The sequence below is a fragment of the Periplaneta americana genome, chromosome 1 (assembly GCF_040183065.1).
Source record: "Periplaneta americana isolate PAMFEO1 chromosome 1, P.americana_PAMFEO1_priV1, whole genome shotgun sequence".
NCBI classification, from domain to species: domain Eukaryota; kingdom Metazoa; phylum Arthropoda; class Insecta; order Blattodea; family Blattidae; genus Periplaneta; species Periplaneta americana.
The window spans coordinates 174852494-174872198 of record NC_091117.1 but is presented as its reverse complement, the minus strand read 5'-3'; the positions used below and the strand labels follow the sequence as shown (position 1 = coordinate 174872198).

At 36.8% G+C, this 19705-nt stretch overlaps 1 protein-coding gene across 1 annotated transcript; it reads right to left on the bottom strand.

Annotated features, from left to right (window-relative positions):
* Nucleotides 1-277: 277 nt before the first annotated feature.
* On the bottom strand, nt 278-18863 carry LOC138704399 (facilitated trehalose transporter Tret1-like). The gene is made up of 5 exons (XM_069832244.1): nt 18813-18863; nt 11683-11809; nt 8631-9516; nt 5903-6041; nt 278-2924 (listed from the first exon to the last, which is right to left on the bottom strand). Exons 1-5 carry the CDS (start codon nt 18825-18827, stop codon nt 2598-2600), a joined length of 1494 nt encoding a protein of 497 aa, XP_069688345.1. The 5' UTR covers nt 18828-18863; the 3' UTR covers nt 278-2597.
* Nucleotides 18864-19705: the final 842 nt, after the last annotated feature.

Genomic DNA, 19705 nt, shown 5'->3' with positions numbered 1-19705 from the left:
TGTTTTGGAAAATCCATTGACATAATTCCCAATATGCTCAGTCAATTTAAGAGAGCAGTGTATTGTGATAGTAACTGATTGAAAGAATTTTATTTTTGTCCTTTAAATGTGCAGAAATTTGATCCGAACATATGTAACATTTTAAAATTCTTTCGCATTTGTTCGGATCAAATTTCTACACATTTAAAGGACAATACTAAAACTCTTTCAGTATTTTACTATCACAATACACTACTCTCTTAAATTGACTGGGCATATTTGGAATTAAATCAATGACTTTTCCAAAACATGCAATGAAATTTTTCGTATAAAACAATTATCTCGAAGAGGAAACAAGAACGAGCAAAATTATATTTAACTCCTTTGTTTGAAATATCTCAAAGAATATCCCCTTCAAATTAATTACATTATTTACGGTTCAGTTTGTATAATTGAAGAGTATGATCCCAAAACGCGTTAAGTCCATTTTTATGAAAAGACTGGGCTAGTTTTTGTATCCACCGGTCTACGGACTGAGCGAGTTTTTAAGTGACATGCACAATAATACAACCTTTTAGACAAGAATTGACGTTGTTTTGGAAAAAGATATGTTTAATATAACTTATAATGATAGAAGGCTCAAACTTAATCATATAGGCCTACATGTAAGTTACAAATATTATAATAAAAATGGCCAAATGGACTGAGCGAATTTTAGGATCACACATTTAATTGCAATTCTTAATATCGTCTACATAGCCACTTAATTGTTATTGTTGGTCAACTGTCCGAAGACAGGTTTGAACCTCAAAAGTGACACCAATAAAGCATCACTCATGAGGCAATTAAGCCAGGAGATAATGGGGTAGGGTGGCCAGTTCCTTTCCCTCTCCATTCCATACATCGCCGACTAGCTACATATTCCACTAATCAGACTTCACTTGCATACAAACTATTGTTCTTCCTCTGACGCATATCGTCAAGTGAGATGTAGCCTACTGCCTGCTAGATATACATATCAGCCAGAACCTCAATCAGTGGGACATTTAATTGTAAGAAGTATAACTTCGATTTCGAATATAGAAGTAATACAGTACTCTGCATGTCTTGTACAGTAGTGGCAAAAAAACCGGACCGACGGAATAATCGAAGTCCCCGAAATGAACCACTGCGCATGCCACGCCCGCATTCACAAGATAGCGAGTAATCTATTGAAATTGTTGTAGTTTGACTGCTGACGTAGCCCATTTCGAAAGCCATTAGAAAATAAGCTGGTAAAATTCCTGTTCTGGAAATAATAAGTTAATTAAGTAGTAAAATATCGCTGCGATCGAAAAGTATTGAGAATAAATTTGAATAAGGAACAAAAAAAGTTTCCTTCCCAGGCAGGATTCGAACCACAAAAGTCTTAGTTACCAGTCTATCGTGCTGTCATTGTAAACAAGGCTCTGAAATCAGCTACAAGAGTCGGTCCGGTTTTTTTTTGCCACTACTGTACATACTGTAATGTTCTGTAAAGTAACTAAATAATAATCTTATTAATAAACGGCAGAAAGATTAAGCCTATTGAGTACTCAGGATGTGCACAAAACGAGAGCTTACCATTTTTTTGCCGTTACTCACAAAGATATGAATGCTCTAAATTTAAAACCTCCTAAAGACCATTTTGTTCAGAACTGAGTAATGCCACATCTGCTTGCTAAGAATTAATTCTAAAGATTTATATACAGTAGCTTGAATTCAAAAAACTAATGAATTTAAAGCAAAAGGTTTATTAAAAGTCACTGTTAGGTTGAAAATTCCCTCTATTTGCCACCAGTTACTGTCAAATTCCTTTAATTTGTGATGGTGGATATAAGAGATTTTGAATCTATAGGATTCATATTAAAATTTCGATTTCGGAAAGAAGTTTTACTGCTATATTTACTCGTAAAATATTTTGTATAAATGATCACAATCTTAACAAATCGGGTGTGACCGTGTCGAGGGCACGATCACGTGTTTTACGTGAATACGTCTAGTTTAAATCGAAAGATCTAGACGGGATATTTTGTTTGGCACCAAAATCAGCGAGCTAGCACATTGGAGTCGCGAGATATACAGCCCGGAAATCTTCTCCCACTCCAGTCGTCGCGAGCTCTCATCAGTGGCTCGCTGACGCGTGGCACCAAGTTAAGCTCATGCTCGCATCGCAGTAATATACCCGATCGATCAAGACCACGTTTATTTCAATAGTCTTTTTAGTCACGAAGTTGTAGTGTCGAAATAAATCGCCCTGCAGACGCTACATCGCCGTTTCCGTCCTGGTGACTGTTTGATTTTAAAGACGTACTCATGTTAAAAATTTTATCTGTTGAATTATGATAAGAATGATAAGCTACAGATGAGCTTTTGTGGTCGAACAGATTCGAATCACAAATTTGGAATTCACTATTATTCGAAACGATTAAATGTCTGTGTTAAAAAGACGTTCTATCGCAGTTCTCCTGTTCGCATTTATTTCAAGACCTACGTTACACTGTTATTTAAATTTTTTGTCACATCGGTCGTACACAATGCCACAAGTGTATTAATTCAAATTTATAGTCAATTGTAAAATTTTTCTAACGGAACCACTATCAGCAGCATCGCAGTTTGCCCAGTCCGGGCTGCGAGAACTCATCTCCAATTTGTTTGAGTGACTTCTTGAAGGTTTCTGGCAGGAACACGAACACGAACACGGTCCCCACACACGCTACCGCTCCGAAGAAGAAGAACCCTCCTCCAGTCCTCTCGGAGTCACCCTTCAGGGAGTCCTCGAAGCCAGGATATAACTTGATGGCCGCAAACCCCATCACGTTGGCGAGGCAAGTGGTGAGACCGCCGGCTAGCCCCGCCACCCTCGTTGGGTACAGCTCCCCCAGCAGACCCCACGGGATCAGATTGAATCCTATCGCAGCCAAGCCCTAAAACGTGCAACATTAATTACATGCTGAATGAAGTGTATTAAAATGCGAAGTGTTACATAAAACAACGAAATACATGGTTGATTTTTTAGTAGTGGCAACTACCGATTCGAGTCTGGGAATTATTCTAGAAAGAAAAATCAAATATTTAGGTAATATTCTGTTTAGAAATGAGTCAGCAATTATGAAAACATGTATCTTTTGTGTGGAAACCGCTAATTGGAAATCGAATTGGCTGAAAGAGCTGGAACGAGAAATAAACAGATTAGGTCTAAATTGTCTATGGAGAGAACTAGGGTCTATAAACACGAAAACTATTGGAAGAATAGTAAAAGAGAGGGCAAACGAAATTTCGAGACAAGATATTTTTAGTAATATTAAAGACCTAGGATCACTAAAATACTATAAGGAGGTTAAACAGTTTTGGGAACAGGAAGAATATATTAGACTAAATTCAAGAGAAGAGAGAACAGGAATGGCATGGTGGAGATTAGGTATCTGGAGGCTCAAGAATAAGAGAGGGAACGTAGAGAAGGATGAATGTCCTTTGTGTGGACTAGCTGAAGACGCAATGCATATTTCGTTAAAGTGTCAGGCATCGAATGATTTGAGAAACGGTTGGGTGGATAAAAAATTTCTACAAATAAACGCTGTAGTAGGCCAGCTTATAAAAAAATGAATGGTCCCCTAAACGCCATAAATATGCATAAATTAGGAAAATTTCTTTGTAGAGTTAAAATTATATGGGAAGAGAAAGTCAAAGCTCTAACGGAAATGAAATTATAAATGTTGAGTAGTCGGACACGATAGGAAACTACGAAAAGTAGTCAATGAAGTTAACAGAATAATTTTTAAGCGATTGAGTATAGAAGTGAAAAAGCTAAAGTAAGAATTTTAAATACAAGAGCTATACTTATTAGTTTATTATTATTATTATTATTATTATTATTATTATTGTTGTCATTATTATTATTATTATTATTATTATTGTTATTATCATTAATATTATTATTGTTATTATCATTAATAATATTATTATTATCATTAATAATATTATTATTATTATTAATATTAATATTATTATTATCATTAATATTATTATAATTATTATCATTAATATTATTATTATTATTATCATTATCATTAATATTATTATTATTATTATTATTATCATTATTATTATTATTATCATTCATATTATTATCATTAATATTATTATTATTATTACTACTACTACTACTATTATTATTATTATTATTATTATGGTGCACAGAGGATAGGTTCAATATATATTAGTTCTTGTAATGTTTATACAGAGAATGATGGCGGATTAAGAACTGGAACACATCTAATCCCCCATGACGTGAACAAAGATTGATAAAATAAATAAATATTATAATTATCTAAAGTAGTGGCAACTATGCTACAGAGATTCCGTGCAAAGGAGCCAGACAATATAGTTTATACCACAGGTTGCTTATATGCCTCCTCTCCCTCAGAGCTAATGAACTCGCCCTCCCCCTTCATATTCGTTCACAGTGACAACAATAAGACAAGCAGTTGTGAGCAAGCGGCCGCAGAATACAGTCCCAGTGTTTCCGAAGGAGGAACAGAGAAACTGGTTAAAAAGGTGAGTTAGAACCAGAGGTCTGCATCGGAAGTTTTGGCTCGAGCGCCAAGTAGTTCATAGCATAATCCGATAGGTAGCGCACATGCATGATGGGTAAAATTGTCGCGAGCGATAAATCCTCGAACGGTATAAGTCGAGCGTTAGACATTCGTTATTGTTACAGTGATGAACTGTGTAGTAACATCATAGATGTTTATCATTTCAAAACTTTACAGTGTTTAACTAACCTCTCCACAGTACAACTACAAAACTTGCTTTAAATTGTAATATAAATGTTTTAGGCAATTTTTTTTTTTCCACACTGGAGTGATTTTGTTTTTGCCACATCTGATAGATGTTATTGGATGTAAATGTAATTATTATAAACGGACCAGTTTTGATTTGATTGGAGTGGAACGGATCTTATGGTCCATACCGTAATGCAGATGATGATTATAAACGGAAAACACAATCACGATAATGCAAGAACCGTATCAAGTTTTCTAGTAATAATAATAATCTCTAATATAATTAGTGTATCAATCTCTGTCTGTAACAGTTGTGCAGCATGATTATTCGTTTTCTCATATTTTTTGTGACGTTATCTCTGTACTAATATTGTTATTAATCTACTGCTATATCAATAATATTTTGTAAAACGTTTCTACATTGCCGCAGAATATAGGCGGAACATATTATATATGTGGTAAATCAAATATTGAATAATTATTAATTAGCAATAATAACTGTATCTCGAAGTTTTTCATACTATTTTATTTATAACTTCATGTTCCTGTTTTGGTACGTTCCATTGACTGTTCCATTAAACGTTTGTCATAAACGCAGAAAACAAAGCCTTACTTTTACCGTGTGAGCAAAACATATGTATCTTATCTGTCGCCTTCCATACAAGATAAGACATGTCGGTGAGATGATCTTGTAATGTGCTTCTATTTATTACGAGCGTATCACGACCGATCGTATCTCACTCGAGGTTGCGACATTCGACCGAGTTCAAGCGAGCAATTTAACTCCAATGCAGCAGTCTGGTTAGAACCTTCAGACAAGGACGCGAAATTGTGTTGGACATGCCTGGATCTGGTCCCCACCAGTAAGTGACGAACATGTACAGACTGTGTCCGCGTTAGTGGAGACGGATCGAAACTTAAAGATTCGTGAGTTAGCGCAATATACAGGATTAGCGCCTTCGACTGTGCTTTACATCCTGAAGGACCGCCTGAAAATGCGGAAAATTACCTCAAAATGGGTTCGAGAAAAAAATAGTTGCCAGAACTAAATAATCAACCTCTGTAGGCCTACAATCGTGAGTATTTGTAAGGCGAGCCATTTGAGTGAGATGAGAACTTACAATATAGGCCAGGATCAACACGAGCGGCAGCCATGATAATTCTGTACTTCCGTCATTCAGTTCTTGGTACACGCCGAGTCCGATCATGGTCAAGGCCATTCCTGTGCCAGATATCAATGACACTGGACGTCGTCCACACCTGAAATAATAATGTGACGTAAGTAATAACACGCATGCTGTACACAGATCATCGTACATATCTATACTAATAATAAATCTGTAGCCGAAATTTTTCTGGTAATTTTCGATTTTCCAAAAATAATTGCTCCTAACATATATAATTAACCACCCTGGAACCGAAAATCGCTTTTTTGACATTTTTGTTTGTATGTCTGTCTGTCTGTCTACATGTTTGTTACCTTTTCACGCGATAATGGTTGAACCAATTTATACGAAAATTGGAATATAAATTACGTTCGTCGTAACTTAGAATTTAGGCTATATGGCATTCAAAATATTTTATTTAAAAGGGGGGTTATAAGGGGGCTCGAATTAAATAAATCGAAATAGCTCGCTTATTATTAATTTTCATGAAAAATGTTACATAAGAAAAGTTTCTTTAAAAATAATTTTCTATAAGTTTTATTCTATGCAAAATTTTGACAGGACTGATATTTAATGAGTCAAATGAGTTTTAAAATTACAATAACAACACCATCTAAGGCGGTGTAATGAAATAAAAAAACAAATGACTTCGTCTATAAGGGGCCTTGGACAACAACAATCGAAGGCTATGAAACATAGCCTACAGAGAATGTTTATGTATATGTATGAAGTAATATCGGAAGCTAAATTAACCGATTTGTATAATTAATTATTAATCCACCATTGGGAAGTGTAGTTCCTATAGATGAACATAATGCTATAATGTTATTACAGTAACTTCTGAGTGAATCCAGGACAGGTAAGATTAAAATAGTTTCTTACGCACAGAAAACTTCATAGGCTGTTCTGTACATTCGTTATCTGTATTTCCTAAAATAATGTTTATGTCTCTGGATCAAAATGATCGCATTTTAATTTTTTTTAATACAAAATTAAGTAACATACTAAACGATGTATTCTTCTATCAAACACGAATGTTCCCTGGATCAAATGTCCTATTTTAATTATGTAATTACTTTAGATTTATTTCTAACGGGTGCAGCGGAGCGCACGGGTACGGCTAGTCATGAAATAAAAATGTGGCATACAGATTAGAACATAAGCGCAGAATATACAGAAATAAGATTGTAACATAGAGAACTGAACGCACATAGAAAAAAATCGCATTGGAAACTTTGAATTTCTATTCGATATACATGAGAGTCTGTATTGTGCATAAGAAGCTGTAAGTAATTCTGTTGAAACTTCTTATTTCCAGCGAGTTTCGTGGCATTGTGATGATATTACTCATACAATGAAGCTAAAATAGGCACTTTTAAGTTGAATTTCTTATACCAGGGCCGGGTATTTACAGAGATCGCGAAAATCACGACATAATAGATATACAATAGATTTTTACTCATCTTTACGAATTAAGTGATTCTGATTAATAATATGCAGATAAAACAATTGCGACAAATCGCGAATTGGATTTCGAATAGCGAAATATGAACACATTCGCGAATTATTACTATTGCGTCGTTTTATAGCGAATATCATTTTCTGAGTTCTTTTTCGTTTTTTTTTTCACTTGAATTTGTTATACTATATCCAATCAGGCTACATTATATGGTATTCCAGGTGTTCTGATTACATTAATGAACCCAGAAGACAGAGAATTCAACATTTCACTAATAATTTGAAAGTGGTAATTTGAGGACTGCAAGTTTTTTCCGTTTTTAATGAATGTGTGTTAAACACTGTCTCAATCCAACAAATATTTGCTCCTTGTCGAATCTTTCGTACACTACTTTTAACACTTGAATATAAATAATTGATTAAATGGCGATTTTACTCGTGTTAATTATGTAGGCATGTGCGTCTTACAGCTGTTTCGGTGATATTCGACACCATCCTCAGAGCCTACTAGATCTCGGCACTATCTCAAATTCAAAAACCATAAACTCAACACACTAGAACAATATGAAATATACAGACACACTAAAACACACCCCAGTCAAATTCTTAACACACAGATCAATTTCAGAACACGCACACTATTTGACACAACTCTTCATCACACGAATGCATATCACACCTTTATTAGAATCTAACGAACTTTTGATGTTAATTATTTGGAAAATAATATTCATACTGAGTTAATATTTCAAGTCCAAAATAATTGTAGGTCTATTTTCCAAAATTTTCATCAATCTCCAACAATCTCCGCCAACACTAATATTAGAAAAGACAAGTGATGAAATGAATCTCCGTAAGTACCTTCCCCTGCTTATAAGGCAATATATTTACGTCTAATTCGATTTATAGCTAATTCCACCGAAATAATTGCAATTAACAAATGAAACAGAACATTTACGTTGTAGGTTAAAATTTGTATTTCCAATCGAATTTACGATAAATTGAATAAAAGATCTGAACAATGGGTTTACTCTCCCCATTTGGAATGTGTTTCATTATTGTAAATATTATTATCTAATCAACATTTGACTTCTATAATTTAATATTGTGATTAATTCCGTTTCCGCTACAATTTCTTATATAACATTTTAAAGAATTGTGAAATGGATGTATGTTGTTTTCATATTATTTGCTGATGTGGACTACTGCATACAGTTCCACTTACTTATTGAAGGCAATGCTAGCTCCTATGCCACCCAAAAGCTGAACGGTCCCGAGCAGAACCGTAGCTATATAGAGATCTAGCTGAACACCGGCTGACTCCATGATCTCCACAGCATACGAAGCAACCACTTGGATGCCACCAAACTGCATGAAGAAGAAGTAGAAGTTATGGATGACAAGTGGCTTCCATGTATCAACACTACCCAAAGACGCCACAGAACTGCAAGCTTTGCTACAGCAAGACTCCTTCTTGGCAGCAAACATTGTTGGCTTTTCCTCCATGATATTCGAAATGGTGGAGATGCTTGGGGCTTCATCATTAATCTGGCCAACTCTTTTGGTGTTGGCAAGTAACTGTTGGAATTCCAGATCCAATTGTTCTGGCATTTTAACGTCGCTACCAATTTCTCTTATCCATCTAAAAGATTTTTCAGCTTCGGACAATCTTCCTCTCGATATCAGCCATTTTGATGTTTCCTTCAAGTATATGAAGGTTAGGATAGAAGAGAGAGCGGGCAATGCTATGGTGATGCCAGCTACAAGCCTCCAGTCGTTCTTGATGCCCAGACCGAGGATGTAGACAAGTAGGATGCCGGTGGACATTCCTATGGAGGGCCAAGTGACGAGCATCCCCCGCTTGCTGTCAGTAGCCATCTCGCCGATGTACACACATGCTGGGATGCTGACCATTCCGCTGGCTACGCCTGTGAGAACTCGTCCGAGGAACAGCAGTGCCAGAGGCGCTGGTTGCGGTAGGGAGCACATGATGATGTATCCGATGATGAAAGGGGTATTTATCACCATGAGAGTTATCCTTCTGCCGAAAGTGTCAAGAAGCGGACCGCACAGAAGGCACCCGACCACTTGTGAGAGGGACACTACGCTGGCTGTGAACAGAGAGAAGTAATCGTCATATCCCCTGGTGGTCTAAATTATATTTCAGACTTTTTAATACTTTCAATTCCACAAAGACTAAAGAAAAAAAATATACAGGATGTTTCAAAAATAGAGGACATAATTTCAAGTATGTATTCCCCATATGTAGACAATACAAGAACTTCAATACCACATGTGTACGGAAATGCTTGGTTTCCGAGTTATGGCCTTCAAAACAGTTATATTCACCGGAACGTTTTCTTTCCCCCAGATAGTTGCCTTTACAGCAGATGTTCAAAATGTCCATCTCCTGCTCGAATACAGGCCTCACATCGATGTCCCAAGGCCCTGCGACCGCGATCCCAAAATCCAGGAGTATTGCAAATTTCCTCACAACTTGTCACAATTCGATTCCGAAGGGATTCCATGTCAGGCACCGGAGAGGAATACACTAACGATTTTAAATGGCCCCACAAGTAGAAATCGATAGGGTTGAAATCAGGTGAGCGTTAAGGTCAAGCAATTGGGCCACCTCTACCTATCCATCGATCAGGATACCTCTCCTCGTACAAACGACGAGCCAGCGCAGCATTACTGTCCGCTTTACCGTACATGAATGCACTTCTGCCAGCTCCTGATTTGAGTACATGTCGCACAGTACAACGCCAAACACAACACTCAAAGTATTCTTCGCCTTGGAATTAACTGTTAGAGTGTCCTCTGTTAATATCTTCTGTCACGGCACTGTTTTGAAGGCCATAACTCGGAGACCAAGCATTTCCGGACACATGTTGTAATGAACTTTTTGTACTGTCTGCACATGAGGAATACCTGAAATTGTTCCCTCTATTTTTTAAACATCCTGTATAATATAAAGAATTTATTTCCGTCCACCGAGTTAGCCCCGTGGTAAAGCGTCTGCCTCCAGACTAGTCGGCCCGGGGTCGATTCCCGGCAGGGTTAGAGATTTTCATGTAAAATTTCTACCTCTGGACTATGAGAGATGGCGGTGCACACCTTCTAACCATTAAATTGTGCAACAATATGCCTGAGTTAAATCCCAAATCTCTCCGCAGTGCATATGAAGAGGAGACACATGTCACTGTTGATAGTGATTCGTCTGTCGGACGACGTTAAAGGCCCATTCACAATGTGAATTAAACATAAACGTAACATAAACACAGATGTTTGCGGTCACGTTACTAAATTGGATCATTCACAAAGATTCACATAAACACTGACATTAACATTACCGTTAGACGTTAACATAGTTAAGGTCCATTCACAATGAAAATTAAACATAACGTAGCCGTTAACTTAAGAATGTAAACGTTACAGTAAAATCACATCATTCATGATGAGGACTTAAACATAACCGCAAAGATACCTAGTAACCATGGAAACATAACGACGACGCCATTTCCTCATATTCTGTCGTATACTTCAGCGCTCCACGATTGTGTACTGTTTGCAAATCACGTAAGCATAAGCATGAAAGTTTGGAGTTCGCAAAATTTCATGTTAACGTCTAACAGCAATGTTAATGTCAGTGTTTATGTGAATCATTGTGAATGATCCCATTTGATAACTTGGCCGCAAATTTCTGTGTTTATGTTATGGTTATGTTTAATTTTCATTGTGAATGGGCCTTTATACTTAACATTTCTTTCGGGTCGTTACCGCAATAGAGCGCTGCAAACACTGGGCAAAGACTATTTAATCCCTGTTTAACGGTGTTTCATCGATGGACAAGTGTAATCAAAGTTTCGCTATTTATTTAACATGTAGAATCACCTCTTAAATTTTGGTGCATCGATCCCCTTCCACTCAGTATACAACGCACAATCATAGGAATGACAATAACCATGTACGAATGTGAATGAAAATATGCGATGTAAGTAGGACTAAATAATACGTCATTATCTTTATTTTGCTAATTATATTATTTATTGTTCAATTCAGAAAATATTCTTATTACATAAATATTAGGGGAAAGCCTCTTGTGATAGTAAGTTTTATAATTATAATTTAATAATATTGTTGTTGCAGAGAGTCCCTCAGCCTGTAGTTTACAGAACTAATAGAGGATTAACCACTGTCATTTTCTTGGGAAACAGTCATATAGCTTAGTAACATAAGGTATACTGTTAATAAGAGTAACATAAACTTCTACTTACCGAACCAGGAACTTTCATCATCCGTGAGATTATCGGAATTTTTCAGTTCCGTCAGAGAGATGGCGGGGAATCCCAGACTCATTCCCGACGCTACGAGGGACAGCGAAGCTATCAAGCTCGCTATCACCTAAAAACACATTATTATTATTATTATTATTAATATTATTACAGGAACTAATTGGTAGGCATACAAGTAAAAAGTACGAGTACATTATTCAAGTAAGTTAGAACTGCAACAGTTTTAAAATTTTACAGAACAATTTATTGGTATCCTCTTTCTGTTATAGGAATCGGAAACATGGATCATCACAAGAAAATATAAAAAAGAATTGAAAGTCGCTGAGATGTGAATTTTCAGGCCATTATTATTATTATTATTATTATTATTATTATTATTATTATTTTATTATTATTATTTTCCCTTCCCATTCTCCAATACAGTTAGTAATTCGTCGGTTATGTGTCCAAGATAAACTCCAGACCACATGTAGAGTACAGACTGATTATTTAGTCTTGACAGCTCGGCGACGCGAAAGAGGGGAAGTAATGGAATAGTGGGGATTGCTTCAGAGCAGAGATAAGGGCGAGTGGTCAGTAAAGAAATGCAGTACAGCTTAATTGTACTGGAAACACACAGCTCTACCGCACGTGTGACATCCGATCGCTCTGAATGCAAGCGATTGACTAACCCGAACACCCCTTGGCGTAACTTAATGTATTCGCCTGACCCAGGCGCACATTGTCGGCGACTGTCACGACTAAATAATCGTACTGTAGAGGAGGTAAGATCTATCCTGTGACCCTATCATGTGCCTTGGCAATATCACCAATGAGTATGGAAGGGGAAGATAGGTTTTAGTCTGAGATAAACTTCTGTGACAGTAGATTCGTATAATATTAACCATTATGACACAATCTCTCTTTCTGATACCGTAGCTCATTCTTTCCCTTCTCGCATGCCAGTTCTCGCTTACTCATTTGTCCTCATTGACCTATAAATCTCATAAAAATGTACAAATAATAATAATCCGTGGCGCTACAGCCCGTGAAGGGCCTAGACCGACCAGTCGGCTGCTCGCCTCACGCCCACATGCTGAAGCAGAGGTGGACAATCATCCAACCAGAATGGAGGTATCGTGTGGTTAGCACGATGATCTCCCCCCAGCCGTTATAGCTGGTATTCGCAACCGGATTTCGCTACCTATCGTAGCATCACGATGCTGGGTGGGCACCGGTCTCATACACTGGCCGAAATTTCATGAGAAAATTTCTTCCTCCATGAAGAATCGAACCAGCGCGCATTACGTAACGCGAGTCCTAGGCGGGGACAAACAATAATAATGCCTCGAATTCTACGTAGTATTGACTTTCTCAGTTGCTTTTTATAATCACCGATCCTATAATGATTACTAAAACGTCATTCTTCTTTTTTTTCTTCGACTTCTCTCTACAGGTTTGCCATCTACAGTCTCCACTTGCATCCATCATTCTAATATCCCTCTTTCAAAAGTCTATATATTCGATTATTGGTCTGACTTAGATTTTCCGTTTCAATTTTGGTCTATCACGTTTATTTCTATCCGGTGGTGATCATTGAAAAACATATTTATAGGTCATCATTGATTTCCCATTCTTTGCACATGGCCATCCTACCATTTCCGGTTTGTTATTCAATTTTACATGATTTATTTTCACAACAGATGTAGTGGCATTCATTTCCTTCTATAGAAGTGCATTTCTTACTTTATCCTGCAGAGTCCACACCTTTGGAGTAATGATTAGCGCATCTGGCCGCGAAACCAGGTGGCCCGGGTTCGAATCCCGGTCGGGACAAGTTACCTGGGTTACTTGGTTGAGGTCTTTTCCGGAGTTTTCCCCTCAACCCAATATGAGCAAATGCTGGGTAACTATCGGTGCTGGATCCCGGACTCATGTCACCAGCATTATCACCTTTATCTCAATTCAGACGCTAAATAACCTAAGATGTTGATACAGGGTCGTAAAATAACCTAATAAGAATTATCCTGCCGTGCCTTCTAAAGGTTTCTATAAAGTCTAAGTCAACTCTCCTAATTTTACTTTAATTTAATTTTGTTGTATTATTACTTTTTATATTATTTATTCATTTGTAAATCGGCCAATGACCAAGCTTCAATTCTATATACAAGAATACTTTGCATAATGCTCTTGTTATATTTTGTATTCCAAGTTTTTCTATGTAAAGTTTTGGTAGTATTTTTTGCCAAGGAAATTTTTATCTCTGCATCTCTTTCACATGTTACTAAACTTGTGATAATTTACCCTAGATTTCTGAAAGATTCGCCTTTTCCAATTTTGCCTGTTTCACTAAGAAGCTCATCCACATCCTTTCCTAGACACATATTCAGTGTTTTGCATGTCGATACGTTATATCATCTCATTTCCAACCATTTTCCCGAATTCTCATTCTCGAAACCACAATCTCGAACGTGAGGTTGGTTGAATGAACATTTTCCCGAATCCGTTACTCCGAAACCAGAATCCTGAACATAACCTTGGTCGAAAGGGAATTTTCGAATGTTTAATATCAGGAATACCGTATATTATTTGTAATTGTGACGAAGGGAAACGAAATTGTTACGGTATAGAATATATTTCTACATTGTTGACGTTGCTATGAGATTTACAAAGTTCATGGTGAAGTTACCAGTACATAATAAATTTAAAGTTCAATTTTACTTACACTTATAGGCCTACCAAAGCGAAAATTTTAAGTTGAAATGAAATTGTTAATGAACGGATACATTTATTGCAAAAGTAGAAGTGGTACAAACGGAAAAATTATCAAGATTGTAAGGAAGTTCGAAGGAATGCAGCTTACAGATTATCAGAGTGAGACAATGTATACAACTACAAAGCTTTCGGAGTTTAGAAAATATCACTGGTTATATAGTCGTCTATTTAAAATAACAGAAGTAAATCTACTCCATTTATTCGGTTATTGGAAACTAAAATAACGTATATTTATAAGTACTATAAAGCATTTGTATTTGAAACAATGCTTTATTACAGTCTTTAGATTTACTTAAGTTATTTTATACACGTTACAAAATACGTAAATTACTTATTTCAGTTATTTTACAATGAGGGGGATGTCCGCTAAGGTGACCAATGGTATTTTGTAAACACCGAACGCTCTATAAGAGTCGCTAAAATGATATGGACTCTCCACATTCTCATGCACCAAATAGAGAAATAATGAAAGCAAACCTGAAAATTGTGGTTCATCATCTTGAATTTCGTCTTGAAAAAGATACAGTACGTTTGGGGAGAAATGTACTGATACATCCAAAGAAACAATGACTGTCAATACAAAATTTGTTCTGAATAATCACTATGGAAATATAAAACTATAAACAAGAGAACAAAGTTATCGATTTCCTTAAACGTATTAATTGTAATTTCACACTTTAGGTAATTATATTCATTACAACGCAGTTATTGAAACTGTTCTGAATAATAATGAATTTCTCAGTATAGTGATATACAATTGAGCGAGTTGGCTCAGACGGTAGCGTGATTGAGACACGCATTCGGGAAGTCGCGGGTTCAAACCCCGTGGCCGACCAATCTGACTGGGGTTTTTCATGATTTCCCTTAGTCATAAAGGCAAATGCCGGATTGGAAAATACATGCCATGATTCATCACTGTCTCAATTACCAATACCAAAAACATTAATCAAAGTCTATAATCAGTTACATGAACATAAGCCATCTACAACACACAATAGAAACAGGAACTCAACAAGAGTAAAAACGGCCTACTGATATAGCCACACATTCTAAACACGCGACATGACCACGATGTTAAGTCGTGAATAAAATAAACTTAACAAAAAAAAGATGCACAGTAAGGTTAACATAAAAATTATCTTCTTACACAATCAACTCTATTAATTTGGAGTGATTTATTAAAGGATGCATTCAAGACTAATTTAGAAAAATGTTAAACGAATTATCCTTGCACCAAAAACGGATGTTCTCTGAACCAAATGACCATATTTTAATTATTTGCATGTAATAACAATTAAGAAACATGTTAAAGGAATTATCATTGCTCTAAATGAGTGGTCTCTGGATCAAAATGATCGTATTTTAATTATTTAAATACAATTTAAATTAAGTGACATTAAACGATTTATTCTTCTATCAAACACGAATGTTCCCTGGACCAAACGTCCTATTTTAATTATGTAATTACTTGATATTTATTTCTAACAAATGCAGCGGAGCGCACGAGTACGGCTAGTTTTGCAATAAATAATTAAAATTTACAGAGCCAAAAATAAAATCATTATTATTTTTGTTGTTGATTAATATTTCTGGCTTTGAGCCAGATGCCGTTTTCGGGTCTCACACGCATAGAATGCCCTCTCCAGCCATTATACATAAAGGCCAAGACGTGTAAAAAAAAGAGGAAATGAAAAAACATACAAGGGAAAACATGAGGCGTCCTCATATCCAGAATACACTTAATTTTCTTGAGTAGAAATATTTCAAGAAATACAAAGTTACACATATACAAAATACTAATCCAGAGTGTGGCATTATGTGCCTCAAAAGCATTGACACTCAACAAGAAAGAAGATACTTCTTCTAGCACTTGAAATGGACTGCTTGACGTTCTTGCATGATTCTCCGTATGGACAAAGTAAGGAATTAGAAAATTAGCGGAATGGTAAATGTACATGACACGTTATTAGATAATACACAAAACAAACAATTAAAAATAGTATGGTCACCTAAAAAGAATCGGGAAGAAAGAATACCGAGGCAGATATTAAAATAAACTAACCAGAAAGGACGAAGCAGAGTCGTCTCAGATTCTTCTGGCTGAGTGGAATAAAACAGATAATGGCAACAAGAAGACTGGAGCAAGATGCATTGATAAATAGAGAATAATGGCGTCCAGCTATCGGAAGACGATGAAGAAGGCTTTGAAATCTATTTACTACCACACCACCAAAAACCACCACAACCACCACTACTACAATTATGAAAACTACAAAAACTCTTTGCAATATTCTATTCATGCTTCTCAAACAATTACAAAAAAAAAAAAACACAATAGCCTGCACTACATTACGCACAAATGAGTAGTTCCTTGAGTAGCTCACAAAAAACTGAGGTGAACTGCACTCAAACAACGCCCGACAAATGTCCTTGAACTTCGGCGTGAAGCCTAAAATTTATATCATAATATATACCCAGATTGCTCGGCGTTATAGGCTTTGATGGTAACTTTTGTCAGGTTTACTATGCTGCCATCTAGTTGTTACATAAGGAGTCACGTCATAACTTCCATTTGAATTGCATTAGCGACTGTACTGCCATCTCGTGTTCGTTTACGGCGGATGGGTGACGATCCTGGCGGTTGTTCTCTTCAAAGTGCAACCGATTTTAACATAGGAATGAGAAATCTACAGGGTGTTTCCGGGCTAGTGTTATAAATTTTCAGGGATGATGGGGAAGGGCACATGTATCAATTTGAGATTATTTCGATATTAAATGTCACTTTCAGTTCACCAATGATTCATCATCAGCAGACAATCATCTAGGTAAATAGTTCTTAATAATAGTAATCCGTGGCGCTACAGCCCATGAAGGACCCAGACCGACCAGCCGGGTGATGGTCTCACGCCCACATGCCGAAGCAGAGGTGGACGATCATCCAACCAGAATGGTAGTATCGTGTGGTTAGCACGATGATTCCCCCAGCCATTATAGCTAGCTTTCGCAACCGGATTTCGCTACCTATCGTAGCTCCCCAAGTGCATCACGATGCTGGGTGGGCACCGAGCCCATACACTGGCCGAAATTTCATAAGAAAATTTCGTCCCCTATGAGGACTCGAACCAGCGCGCATTCCGTAACGCGAGTCCTAGGCAGGATGTCTTAGACCACGACGCCACGGCACGGAACAACTAATTCTTAATAGACTCTGCAATTTAAAAGAATATCAGGCCTAAAGTAAATAATTACATGAGAGTGACAATATTAATGAGGATGATGATGGTGATTGCTCTTATTTGTAACACTGCCGCAGTTCTTTATCAAAACTGCTAGAGCGTTGGTTTTACATGGTGTAGACCTGTGTTCAGTTCTGGGTGAATTTAAGTTTAATTTGAGATTAACATAGGGGAGAGTTGGGTAGAATCGGACATCGGGTAATATCGGACAGTGCGTTTCTTTCATCTACCACCAGATCGTAGTACCTGAATGACGTGGTTACGTTTCTGTATGCGACATCACAGAAACGTAACCATGTCATTCAAGGACTATCGTATGGTGGTAGATGAAAGAAACTCACTGTCCGATATTACCCGATGTCCGATACTATCCAACTCTCCCCTAAATGATGCTTCAGGCAGGTTCTCGCGGGATGCTTTCAGTTCTACTCTCAACATCCCATCATTTCTCCACTAAACATCACTATCTAATTAAAGCAATGCATCTCCGATGATGCATTATTGGCAACATCGAAGACTGTAAAGTTACCTACAGTATCGGCTCATTACCCATACAAGGGGACACTTAAGGTTAGACCATGAGTATGCAACGAATCGCTAACTTCGCATCATATGACAAACACCGTCATCACTTATGCCCTCACAACGACTTCACCAATGTACAGTAGTGACAAAAAAAAAAAAAACCGGACCGACCCTTGTAGCTGGTACAAAAGAATCCTGTGCTGTGTATTGTGTCAAACTGTGGTAATGTCAATATGGATAGTGAAGCCAGAGGTATCTTTGCCGAATAGAGGTAGAAATGTAATATTGATGCCAGATGAAAATAAAACTCTCAAAGTTTTTTCGTCTGTACGTTTGAGGCACTGAAGGAAACAAAAGAGGTAAGAATCGAACAAATGCAATAAATTTCATTGTTACAATTAATTATACAAGATTGATGTGTTTTGTGACTTGCAAAATTTGAATCTGTGACTCTGAAATCAGCTACAAGGGTCGGTTCGGTTTGTTTTGCCACTACAGTACACATCGTTAAAAATAGTAAAAAAAATTAATAGTGGTATAAACATATTATATACTACTATAATTAAGTTTCATATGGAATAAATTTATGATATTTACCTGTCTGATCTCCATAAATAATGTTGACTGGATCGAATGTTTCCGATGACTGCAGAGATAAAACTAGGCATGACTATCAAGAAGAACTAATATATATGTATAGCACGTGTCGGTATTATCTTGCAGAGATAACGATTGAGTGATGCGATGATATTGAATATATCAGACTAGTATCGCACAATGAAGTTCTTTCACACCTATCAAATTCCCACATAAACAAATTGCGAAACTCTGACCTTCCTCAAAGAAAATAAACTTACACTACAATCTAATGAATAATAATCTAAGTAGTAGTAGTAGTAGTAGTAGTGGTAGTGGTAGTAGTAGTGGTAGTGGTAGTGGTAGTGGTAGTGGTAGTGGTAGTGGTAGTGGTAGTGGTAGTGGTAGTGGTGGTAGTGGTAGTGGTGGTAGTGGTAGTGGTGGTAGTGGTGGTAGTGGTGGTAGTGGTGGTAGTGGTGGTAGTGGTGGTAGTGGTGGTAGTGGTGGTAGTGGTAGTAGTAGTAGTAGTAGTAGTAGTAGTAAAATATATACACCTATAGGCACCTATAGACAGTAATAGCGGCATCAACTTACATTACATTCTATTGAAGACTGAGTAGTAGGATAACATAGATTTCGCCTAATATAGTAATAACTGAGCGAAATTACACTACGATCTATTGAAGAACGGAATAGTATACTTAGCCGAAGATATTATTTTGAAAATGTCTCTTACGAAAATGAGGTTCCTGAGTCCCTGCATTCTTGGGTGCATTTAGAATCTAATGGAAGCATGAGACTCTTTGATTCCAAAGCTGAAACTAATATTTGGTCGCCATTTTGCTGTGAATAAGAGTCAGCTTGATTCCAATAGCCACTTTTAACGCAAGATTTTAGTGGTTTATAATAATAAT